Source organism: Equus quagga, chromosome 14 (assembly GCF_021613505.1).
Source record: "Equus quagga isolate Etosha38 chromosome 14, UCLA_HA_Equagga_1.0, whole genome shotgun sequence".
In the NCBI taxonomy this organism is placed as follows: domain Eukaryota; kingdom Metazoa; phylum Chordata; class Mammalia; order Perissodactyla; family Equidae; genus Equus; species Equus quagga.
This window is the reverse complement of record NC_060280.1, coordinates 55,295,590-55,308,294: the sequence shown is the minus strand read 5'-3', so window position 1 is coordinate 55,308,294 and position 12,705 is coordinate 55,295,590. Positions and strand designations below refer to the sequence as shown.

Sequence of the window (12,705 nt, the reverse complement as noted above, 5' to 3'; positions counted from 1 at the left end):
TGTGTGAAATAAAATAATACATAAAAAGGCTCACACTGTAAACTACTGATTTAGACAGGAACACAATTCATTTGCTTCCAGCTATATTAAACTATGGTGAATTATTCTATGAAATAATTGATGTATAGTTAGAGGAAGAAAAATAAGTGAGATGAATAACGCTAGTGTCCAAAAGGGTTGTATTAATTTAAATAAAAATTGAGACTCTATCAATAATTGACTGCAAATTCAATAAACACTTAAAAAGTACTTTTAGTTGTAAGTAAGTTTCTTTTTAGTTTTTTCCTGCACATGAGAGGACTAAATTGCCCACTGGATTTAGAAGCCAAAAACGCAATTTGTTTTATTAGAGCCTCATACCAACAAAATGATGATAAATGTAACTTTGTAGTTTTGTTATGTTTCTATTGCCTTAAATAGCTCAGTGGGTGATATTTACATAAATTCTTCCATTTTTCCTATGGTGTAATTTAGGGTGGAAAAATCAGTATACCTTAAACTACATTTTCAAATACTTGTTTTGGAGTTTATATTTTGAAATGTTTGAATGAGTATAGGGCTAACTGCTATTTTAAATAGCAATCCATTTGTAAGAACAAATTAGTTCATGGCATAAAAATAATTTGGAAAACATGTATAGAAGATGAAGTGCTTCTCTAACCATGGTTGTCCATTAACATATTTTGAGAGAAAATTGTGTGAGCTATTTCCATTATGTTTTGAAAATTGGTACAAATTAAAATGTCAACGAAGTAATTATTGACAGCATGCCACCATAATATGAATATAAAACGTGCCCATCCTTATAGAAATTTACAAACACATCCCCTTATCTTCACTGTATTAATTTCACCATGTTATGAGAGAGGTCTACTTTTTTTAAAGGTATTTTTCTGATCAGGATTATTTAGCATTTAACTTTTTAAAAAACGCTTTGATTGATTCTTTGAAATTATTTTCTTTTATTATTTCAATTTATTAAAAAGGATACTGAAACATAGAGGAATTGAAGTACATGTACAAATTCCTGACGAAGTTTGGATTAGCTCTTGTGTTTAGATGAGTCAAGAGCAAAACCAAGAAACATTAAAAGTGATTTTGCTTAGAGCTGTGACGAATTAAAATATAGATAGCAAACGGGGTTGGCCCGGTGGTGTAGTGGTTAAGTTCGCATGCTCTACTTAGGTGGCCCAGGATTCATGGGTTTGGATCCTGGGTGTGGACCTACACACTGCTTATCTAGCCATGCTGTGGCAGCATCCCACATACAAAATAGAGGAAGATTGGCACAGATGTTAGCTCAGGAGCAATCTTCCTCAGGCAAAAACAGGAAGATTGGCAACAGATGTCAGCTCAGGTCCCATCTTCTTCACCAAAAAAAAGAATTAGATAGATAGATAGATAGCAAAAAAAAAAAAAAAATCAGATTTTAATCAGAAAACAACTTTTCCTGGCAAGAAATTTTATAGGACACTTAAGAGTACATTATATTCTCACAATACGGTAGACTTTGTTACAATTTATGAGATTTATCCCTGAGAGGCATTTTAAAGGGACAAAGGTCTATTTACTAGTCTTATTACTATACAGTCAAGATGGAAAAGAAACTCTTTAGAATTCAGCAAAAAGAATAGAAAAGATAGACACTCAAGTTTCCAAAGTGTACAAACATCTAATTAAAAGAATAAGTTCTGGGGATCTAATGTATATCATGGACTATAGTTAATCACGCTGTATTATATACTTGAAAGTTACTATGAGCAGATATTAAATGCTCTCCCCACAAAAAAGAAACAGGAATTATGTGAAGTGATGGAGGTGTTAACTAACCGTACTGTGGGAATCATTTCACAATATATTAGTATATCAAATCATCACATTGTACACCTTAAACTTACACAATATTATATGTTAATTATATCTCAAAAAAGCTGGAAAAAAAAAAGGAAAATCATTTCTTTGAAATGACAAAAAAAGATGTCCAGTTCCCTTAGCAAGAGCTTATTTAAGGCTTATACAAAGAGTTTATCCAAAGCCCTCAGGTGTGCCGATTTTCTTCTTAGAAACCAGCTAAGCCTCTGAAATGGATCAGTGTGCTTTCGACACTCAATTGCCTTCTCCAGACGCCATCCTTTAAGCACAGGTGCTAAGTGGAGGGTCTTTCTGAGCCTCACTCGCCCTCCGACAGGAACTTGGCAATCCAGGCGGTTCTTAGAATTGACTGCTCTGTGGGATTCATGAGGAGTTATTTACAAAGCTTCTGTTGTTCAGATCAAACAACCCAAACTCTCAACACAGAGGTGGGAGTGGGAGGGAGAGAATAGGAGCTTGAGCTGAAGTGACTGTCTTGCTTGAGAAAGTAAGAAAGTTTTTCCTTGGTTTCCGTAAATACACATTAAAAAACTTCATATACTTTGAATAACTGCAAACAATGATTTTTGGACTCCCTCAGGAGTAAACATGAGCGATGTAAAGGTTTATAATTCATATTTTCCAATATAACATAAACATATTTCTTCAATCAAGTGGTTTTCTTTTTCTTCTATAAAAGGATAACAGGAGGTGAATATTTTGTCATTTCCTCTTACAGTATAGTCTTGCTTCTCTAGACTTTTAAAAGAAATATCATAACTTTTTTACTTTTGACTTTTAGAAATTCTAATGTAGTTGAGAAAGGAAACTTAAGGCATCCGATTTAGTGTCCTTTGATATTAAGGAAGAATCTCTGAAATATGTTTTGGTTTTGATTTCTATAGTTGAGTACTTAAGTTATTCTACTAAATAAATCACCAACTTGGTAAGTTTACTACTACAAATCAAGTTATATAATTATGCAGATAAATTATATATAGCAAAGTAATCAACAAAACATGCTACCACATTGTCTAGCCAACCTAACATGTTGTGGATAAATATGAGCAAACATTTCTAAAACCACTAGATGGCATTCATTCACTGCAATTTTGGCCAAATACAGCTTTTCAAGGCTTTATCAAGATATGCAGGGTTAGGGAGAAAGCAAATGTTATCCATTATTTGATGATATTTTCCTATCACTTAATGCAATGACAAAGGTCAATTTTATCTTTGCCTGTCTGTTTCAAACCAATCAACAAATATTTATTGAAAGATTTATTCAAGGCTTCTTCCTTTATCAAGAGAGTTGAAAATCATCTTCACTGTGACGATAATGTATTTATATCTAGAAGAAAATATGCTATAGAGAGTATACCACCTAATTCTCTTTTATTTACTCACTTTAATAATGCGTGTTGCTATTCTCATGTAGCTATTTTTCTAAAGGTTAGAAAAAGCACATAGTCACAAATATTAAAATTTTCTAATATTTTAGATGGCATTAATCTTCAGAATTAATGTTTATGAAAATAGGAGGCCAAGAGCTCTTGATAATTCATTAGAAAGGTCCTTTCTATTATATGTCATAAACATGTGTGAGAAATAGTGCTCTTTTTGCGGTGTGTATGAGGAAGATTGGCCCTGAGCTAACCTTTGTTGCCAATCTTCCTCTTTTTGCTTGAAAAAGATTGTCTTTGAGCTAACATCTGTGCCAATATTCCTCTATTTTATATGGGATGACTCCATAGCGAGCGTGGCTTGACAAGCGGTGCTAAGTTCGTGCCCGGGATCTGAACCTGCGAACCCTCATCTGCTGAAACAGAGCATGCGAACTCAACCACAACACCACCAGGCTGACCCTGAGAAACAGTACTTTTAATTGCATTGAGACCTAAGAACCAAAATGGCTTTTGGTGATAGAGGATTATAATTTAGTCTTGGAGATAAATCATGGAATGAATCTCCCCAACTCCACACTTCGGACTAAATGGTTGGAAGAAGATATTGATGGGGACAAGTAAATCAAAGGTCAACTTTTTTGGTAGAAGGTCTAGATTAATAATAATATAAAATCCAGGACTTACCTGTTCTAATATGTTTTGAAGCCTCTCTATCTCACAGTCTATCACAAATTTCTTCTCTTGTCTTCTATCGAGTTCTTCTAGAAGTTGCCTATAGCTGACATCATTAAAATTTTCCACACATATAGCGCTGACATGCCAACCATTTTGTCCTGCTTTTTCCATAATAGCTTGAAGTATCGAGTATCCTATTGGGGAAAAAAAATCCAGAAGGGTTACTAAAAACATGCTTTACTCCTTTTTAATAACTTATGCAGGCATTGAGTCTCCATCAACATTTTTATGTTCCAAAATATACAACGAATGCTTAGAAATTTAAAAATCTGAGTGGTTATTTCTGAATCATTTGTTCTTGCTTTATTTACTTACGGCAACATCCCTTAAATATGGCTTGAATGAAGTAGCAACATCATACTGTGAGCAAGCTCTCAAAATCTCTCTGCTGGAGGTTATTACACTGCTCTAGACACATTTTTGATGAGATAAACAAAAACCAAATCCAGCACCACCTGTAGTCAATAACAATTTCATAAACTCCTTTCGTTATTTTACTCACTAGCAAGAATTAATTTTAAACAACTCTTTTGACTCTCTCCTTGAGCAAGGCAGTAACGTCATTTTTGGCTTCAACCATGGAAGAGAAGATGTAAAAGAAACAGAATAACGGTATTTATTGAGGACCCATTAGTGTAAATGGAGAAGGTGTTGTTTAACTTTTCCTCTCTTGATAGGATTGGCGGTGAATTGAATGACCACTAGGTGAAGCACTGGGCACTCAAACTCATAATCTGGTAGAGGAGACAGACATTTAAAGAAACAAATGCAACTCAGCTCTAAAAAGTGTAATGGGAGCTGTACTCAAGGTGAAGTGTTGGCCCAAGGGAAGGTTTGGTTAAATCTGCCTGGATGGGACAAGGAAAAACACCGCGGAGGGAAAACAACTTGAACTGGATCTTGAAGGTTGAGAAAGTGCATCCAAGATTGCTGAAGACGGAGGGGTGTTTATTAGACGGAAACAGCTTTCCAGGAAGAATGGGATGGTTTCTACCCTGTTCTTGGTTCAGATCGCTCTGCTTGTGGAAGGGAAGTCACAGATCTTAGTATCTGGTTTAAGGAAGAAGGGGCAAATTCATGAACCCAGCACTTGGAGTATTTCTTCATGTCAACATTTTCTTGAAGTCTTACTTTTTCCAGCTCTCAGCTTTGAATTGGTATATGAGAGAAAGGGAAAGAGTCTTTGAATCTATAAGTTGCCTGTAAACAAGGATTGGTTAGGATCAAAGCCCATCAGCCAATTACTTTTTCCCCTTGTGGCTTAGCATAAAAAATAAGTTAGTCCTCTTTAAGAAGGTCTAACACTTATTTGAGCTCATTCTATACCAGCTGCCTATGGTTTCTCCCCTCCCTGGGTCTCTGGAATTAGAGTAGAGAGCTGGGTGGATTAAAAGTGAAGACTTAAAATGAATACACTGCGTTTGCAAGATAAGAGCACATTTATTCCATTTTCTGATTGCTATTTGAGTCCCTCAGATTCAAGAATTTTGATTTTTAGGTATGTTTTCTGCAAGTCAGAGTTTCAAACATAATGGATACTCAGTTATTATCAACAGATGGAACTGATGATGAGATCATATTTGAAATATAAATTACCTGATATCCTGCCAAATGAAATACTGTGGCAGTCAGGATTCATTTTTATTTAAACAAAAAAAATTCCCCAAAGAGGAAAAAAAGAGGGCATGTTAATTACTATATAATTATTCTGGTATATCTATTGCTCCATTTAGTCTTTCCTTTTGTAATGTTTGCCTGTAATCATCTTTTCAAATCTTACCTAGTTCCCTCCACCCGCTCCAATCCCAGTACTCTTTCCCCGGTTTCCTGTTCGAAGCATATGTAACAGGACGGTCTGTGCCTTATCTTAATGCACGTGTTCACGCCTCGTTTGTTCTTTTACTGGGACTTGCCCTTTGATAGTAAGTGAGTCAATGTTCCTTTTATTCATTTTTGACACCTATGAACATGTTCTTTTTAAAAATACCAATTGACATTTGACTTTTCCTCGTTCACCTTTATTGTTATACCAAAATAATCCAAAGACTTTTTGTTTGGTTGATTTTTTTAGTGTTGTAAAAATGATAAATATTGGCCACACACATCGAAGTAGTCTTCCTGCTTCCTGGGATCAATTCACAGCTTGGCATGGTTCTTTAGATATTACCTTTTTTTTTTTTGGTATCATGTGGTTATCAGGCTTCATGTCAGTACTCAGCATCCAGGTGGTTATTTTCCTGTCTACAGGACTTTTACATAATATAGAGCTATGCATCTTCTGTTACAATTTATATATGTTCCCAGTTGCATGACAGATGTTGAAAGATTCATGCTTTCAAAATTACTATGCACACAAAATTATAATTCAAGTTCAACATTTCATTATCTGATTTTTCAGTCTTACACAGGACACGAATTGAAATAAGACAAAAGCACAGGACACAATTTTTGTTAAATGGCAAAGAAAGTTGGCTGCCTGAAAAAACCATTAATCATTGTCAGAAATAAACGGCATCTTTTTAATGCAGTGCAAAGGACATGCAGGTAGAGTTCCAGAGCCTGGTTGGAAAACTGGATTCTTTTCTCAGCTATGTTTGATTTTGGTATGCTCTTATTCATTGCTACTCAGATATGTGTCTCTTATTTATTTGTCAAGTTAGTTGACAGCATATTGTAACTCGGAGAAAATACCACTGTTGAATCTATGATTATGTAACTCAGTTGTTATATAAACTAGAAAGTCACAAGTCAAGTCATACTAATTCTACATCTGGCTGTGATTTGTATCTTCTAGTTATTAGAAAATCTGCAGTGCAACATTGCTGGCCAGAAAATGAACACCGCAGGTTTAGGGGAAAATCACAAGACTAATGGAGAATCCAGTATCGTAAAGGATCTTTTCAATCTTGCTTCTCCTTTAAAGAGCTGGCTGGCATTTTAATTCAATATAATTTATTGAAAACCTACTACATCCAAGATTCTTTAAGGTGTGCCAAGATAAACAAAGACATGATTCTTGTCTCTACAAGGAATTAAGGATGTAACCAAACTGATACTTAGGTAACTTGCAATTATACAAATTATATGGTATTGTATAAATAGCTCCAAAAGAACAAAAATAATTCTACTAGAATAGCAGTGAGAGGATACCATGGACAAGATGTCATTACTGGGTTACAGTAAGTAATTAAAGGCTTTTTCATAGTTATTGAAGAACAGTATCAATTACACATACAATTTTTTAAAAATGTTATGTCATGTAACGATATTATCAATTATGCTAAATAGAATCATAGTGTTGTATGCAGTCTTGAGCTACTGCATCCTTACACATCAACACTTTTTATATCATTCATGGATATTGACCTATTTTGGATGAGTAGTACCTTCCAGACATGTGGCTGCTAGCAACACAAGCTGAGCTTATTTATCTGATGTCCTCTTTTGCAAGAGTTATTTGGTTCAACTTTCTGTACACAGAGGAGCAGGAGGAAAATCAGGAGAAATTTATGTCAGGATGGAAAGAATTTCAAAACGAAGGGAGGTATCCATACGGTGTAGAAAACCTTCACTTAGATAAGGACAGAAAAGTGCCCATAATATTTTTGTTTTTTGTGAGGAAGATTGGCCCTGAGCTAACATCTGTTGCCAATCTTCCCCTTTTTGCTTGAGGAAGATTGTCACTGAGCTAATATCTGTGGCAATCTTCTTCTTTTTTATGTGGGATGCTGCCACACCATGACTTGATGAGCAGTGCTAGATCCGCACCCAAGATCCAAACCCATGAACCCCAGGATGCTGAAGTGGTATGCGTGAACTTAACCACTATGCCACCAGCAGGCCCCCCATAAAGCTTTTCAATTAGAAGGTCATTGATGCACTCAACAGGAGAAGCATCCATGGAATGTTGGGTATAGAAGTCATATTTATTGTTCCTTCTTTCTCTCTCTTTTCTTTTTTTTGCTGAGGAATATTTGCCCTGAGCTAACATCCACTACCAATCTTCCTCTTTCTGTATGTGAGCCACCACAGCACCGGCACTGACAGATGAGTAGTGTAGGGCTGTGCTGCCCAGGAACTGAACCCAGGCCACTGAAGTGGAGCACACCGGACTTAACCACTAGGCCACTGGGGCTGGGCCATAGAAGTCATGTTTTAGAGGAACAAGAAATTGAGATGAAGTAAGAACCTAGAAATTATCAAGGAATGTCATCAGGATCATGAAGTAATGGGATGAAAGGTATACCATTATGATGACTACGGGATAAAGAAACATCTAGGTCAGGGAAATTGGTTTGGGAAGGAGAGATTGGATCTGTTTCATGGGGAGCTGTTGAACTTAAAAAGGAGGAGTGACAAAGGGAGAGAGCAGCAGCCTGTACTTACTCAAATTAAAGCCTCTCTCATTAATATTGTGAACTGCTACGCAGGTACCCCCACTACTACACCATTGATTTCTCTGGTCTGGCACAATTACTGGCATCTGAAACGAGTACATTTGAAGTGAAAAGTGTGTATGTCTGGAAGTTTACTTCATGCTGTGTATTAACCTCAGGCAGACAGAGGAATCGGATTCTGTAATCCTCACCGCATTTAGTACCACCATGCTGGAGCTGTAGAGCAGATTTAGTAATCATTTAGTTTGGACTCTTTCCAAAGCAGCTTAGATACTGAAATAATGTGTTCAAAGGCTTCAGTTTGGATTCTCAGGTCTCAGCATGCAGAGTGGCCAGTATAGCAGCTGGTATTGGCAATAAGAATATTATAATAATATATTAGTCTTAATATATATACTATATATAAACACATATATATAGTATTAATATATATATAATTAATAATGTAATAATAATATAAAAGATAAAATTATCTGCAGCTGTGATTATATCATGCATTTATGCCATAGTTCAAGAAGCACATAGGGAAAATAAGTAAAGTTCTTCCACCATATGCAGTTTGAAGCCGTACATGTGAACCTGAGGGAAGATGGAATGTCTTGGGTTTTCCCTTTTCTACAGTCAAGAGTAAAAAGAGAAAATCCATCTTCAAAGATGGTCATTCTGGGTCCTAGATTTTCCCTAAGGCCTCTTGTATTTTCTGACAGTAACATTTATTGTCTCCCATCCCTACATTGCATTGTTCAGATGGCATCTTATAGGGAAATCTGAATCCTTAAATCTATAAAATTTTCTGTCAGTTGCGACTGAACTTAACCCTGATTAATATAAGCATACAGCAAGTATTGCCAATCATTTGCCACAGAGCCAAGATACTAAACACTTCCTCTCAGGAATGCCCTAACACTGCTTTGTCTTATTTCTCTTGGGCTTTTCTAGAACCAGGCCACTGGAGAATTTTATTTTAGTACAAAGAATGGTTGGGCCCTTTAATCCCTAAATTCACTTGTTTATAAGGCAACTAAATTGATCTTTGTAGACAGAAAGTCCACGACACTTCCTTGCATGAAGCCTTCAGTGTTTTCTTACGCTTTTAAGATGCATACCAAAATCTGGTCACAGGTGTCCTCTCCCTCTCTTTCAGCCTCACTTTGTACTACAATCCTCCTTGCTTTCTACCCTTTGGCAGCACTGGCCTTCTCAGGTGTTCTAGCAAGTACCATGCATCTCTTTAAAAGATTATTTCCTTCCACTTTCACCTTCTATTCATTTTTCAGATCTCATCTCAGACATGACTTATTCCAGGACTAGATCACTTCCCCCTCATATAAGCTCTTATCACTTTCTGTACATTTATTTTAGAAATTTTTTAACCAGTTTCTAACTATATATTTAAGTGACGATGTGATTAGTGTATCTGCCCCCCCAACCCCCCCCCCAACTATACTGTAGGCTTCATGAAGGTAGGGACTACTTCTGTGCTCAGTACCTAGTCTACCAGGCACTCAGTAGATGCTCAGCACAGAACTGTTTGAATGCGTGAATAAATCAATGAGAAATTCACAGGGAGGAATCAGGATGTTAAAAGGCTCAGAGGTAATAAGGAGCATGGCAGCTCACATTCAGGAACTTCTAATACTTTAGTTTATCTTGTGCATTTGGAAGAACAAGGGGTGTGTGTGGAGAATTAGTGTGGACTCTAGGAAGAGCTTCAAAGACTGGAGAGGTAAGCAGGCGAGGGACATATCACAGGAGCCTTCTCTATTGTATTACAAACTTTGGTCTTTATTTTCCGGGGTTTTAAGAAGAGAGTGATAAGACTGAATTTATTTTAGAAGGATCATTTAGCTGAGGTGGGGAAAATACATAGATGAAAGTAACACAAGAAACGGGAAAACCAGTTAGGAGGCAAGGAGTTTGAGGTAATCCAGGTGAGAGATAATAGAGAAAGGAGAGTAGATTCTAGATTAAGGAGGCAGAATAAATCAATTTGTTGACTGAAGAAACATAAGGGATAAAGAGAAGGAGGATTTAGCATAACCATCATCTGTTCTACTGGTGGTCATTTTACTTCTGTTTTCAGAAGGAACTCTTAGGTCTTTTTTGAAGAAGATTAGACCTGAGTTAACACCTGCTGCCAATCCTCCTCTTTCTGTTGAGGAAGACTGGCCCTGAGCTAACATCTGTGCCCATCTTCCTCTACTTCATATGTGGAATGCCTGCCACAGCATGGCTTGATAAGCGGTGCCTAGGTCCACACCTGGGATCTGAACTGGCGAACCCCAGGCCGCCAAAGCAGAATGAGAGAACTTGACCACTGTACCACCAGCTGGCCCCTCTTAGGTCTTTTTTGATCTCCCAGAGAAGCATGTTTTTCTCTTTGGATTTCAGGTGTCGATTGACTTGTGATGATGCAGTGCTTTCAGCCACCTCCTCCGTCACCCGAAGCAGTATGTTAAATTCTGACCCAGGTTTCAGAAATCTGTTTTTCTCCCGCGTTACAGACATCAATTTTTCTAGAGACCATGTCTGTAGAGTCTGAATATTCCCTGAGAATAAACTGGATATCTTTTAAGTTTGCCTTTAGCTATTTTTTTAATCTCCTCAGCACTATGGGTATTTATCAATATATATTTATTTTTTAATTATTTTACTCTTATCATTTTTTCTTTTTTGGTTAGGAAGATTCGACCTGAGCTAACATCTGTTGCCAATCCTCCTCCTTTTTCTTTTGCTTGAGAAACATTAGCCCTGAGCCAACATCTGTGCCAATCTTCCTCTACTTTGTATGTGGGATGCCTCCACAGCATGGCTGATGAGTGGAGTAGGTCCACACCTGGGATCCAAATCTGCAAACTGGGGCCACTGAAGCAGAGCGTGTGGAAATTTAACCACTCAGCCATGGGGCCAGACCCCTTATCAATATCTTTTTATAATATTATTATAAAAGGCAAACTCTTTTTATGCAAAGAAGCCATTCTTGAAAAATTTGCATAGCTTTAGATTCAAATAACTAAAGACTAATTTCCTAATTAGAATAAACGTCTAGCATAATTTCTATACAGTTATTATTTTGCTCACAAGTTGAGATTTTATCTATTTTTTGCATCATACTATCTAAAAATTCATAATTTTGATTTTATCTATTTTTTGTATCACACCATATAAATTTCACAATTCATACTTGCACAAAATGCCACAATTGTATCTTCCTAACGTGATTAAATTATAGATTTGTGAATTAGCAGGCACAAGACTAATGTTTGTCTCATATTAAGCATTCAAATTACTTAAGACCTAATTTTGCATGTTAAACGTATTCAATATGCCAACACTTTGGGAAAACAAAGTATTGAGTTGAGAGGAGGGATAGACTCCTTCAAGGAGGACTTCACTGCAGGGAGAATGACACAGACTGTAGTGTGGTCCTTAGGGGATGGGGAGGGTTTGATGGGTGAAGACGGTGAAGAGGAAGGAATAACTGAAACATAAGGCAAAGGCAGAGAGGCAGGAAGTTCAAAGAATACTCAATAGATTATTAATAGTTAATAGACTAGTTTGCTGGAGTAGTGGATTCATAAACTATATTATGCTTATTATTTTACAATACAATTGGACCCCATAAGAGCCCTGTGAAGTAGGAATTATTATCCTCACCTTATAGGTGAAGAAACAGAGATAGAGATAGGTTATGTGATTTATATCAAATCATAACCCAAATAAGTGGTAGAGCTATGATTTGGACTCAGGCTTTCTATTCTCAAGTCTAAACACTTTCCCACCACACTTTAATGAGTGTGGAGATGCAGGAGATGAAACTGGAAAGGAAGGTTGAGGCTATGCTGCGAAGGTCTTTAAATAACAGTCATCATCAACCTTTCTCTTTCTTTCACAAACACATCTCATCTTTTAGCATAGTCTATCGGTGCTATCTTCAAAATATATCAAGAATCTGATCATTTCTCCCCATCTCCACCGCCACCATCCAGGTCCAAACCACCATCACCTCTCATGTGGATTATTGCAATGGTCTTACTGATGTCCTTGCTCTGCTTTTGCCTGCTTCAGACTATTTACAGCATGGGTACAAGCTAGCCAGGTCATATCACGCATAGCTCAAAACCCTCTCATTGCTTCCTTACAGTGGCCTGCACAGCCCCACATCTCTGACCTCCTCTACTGCTTTCTCACAAACATCACAGGCCACTGGCCTCTTTGCAGGCACAACAACCCTCCAGGTATGTTCCTGCCTCAGGCTTTTGCTCTGGAATGCTTTCCCCAAGATAAATGTGTGAGGCTCACTCTTTCATTTCCCT

General features: G+C 36.9%; 1 protein-coding gene across 1 annotated transcript in view; it reads right to left on the bottom strand.

The window, feature by feature from the left end:
- Positions 1-12,705, bottom strand: part of GRIA4 (glutamate ionotropic receptor AMPA type subunit 4) — a 365,546-nt gene that overhangs the window by 103,257 nt on the left and 249,584 nt on the right. Inside the window, exon 5 of the mRNA XM_046686080.1 lies at positions 3,942-4,126. Within this exon, the coding sequence (XP_046542036.1) occupies positions 3,942-4,126 (185 nt within the window). The remainder of the gene's footprint in view (positions 1-3,941; positions 4,127-12,705) is intronic.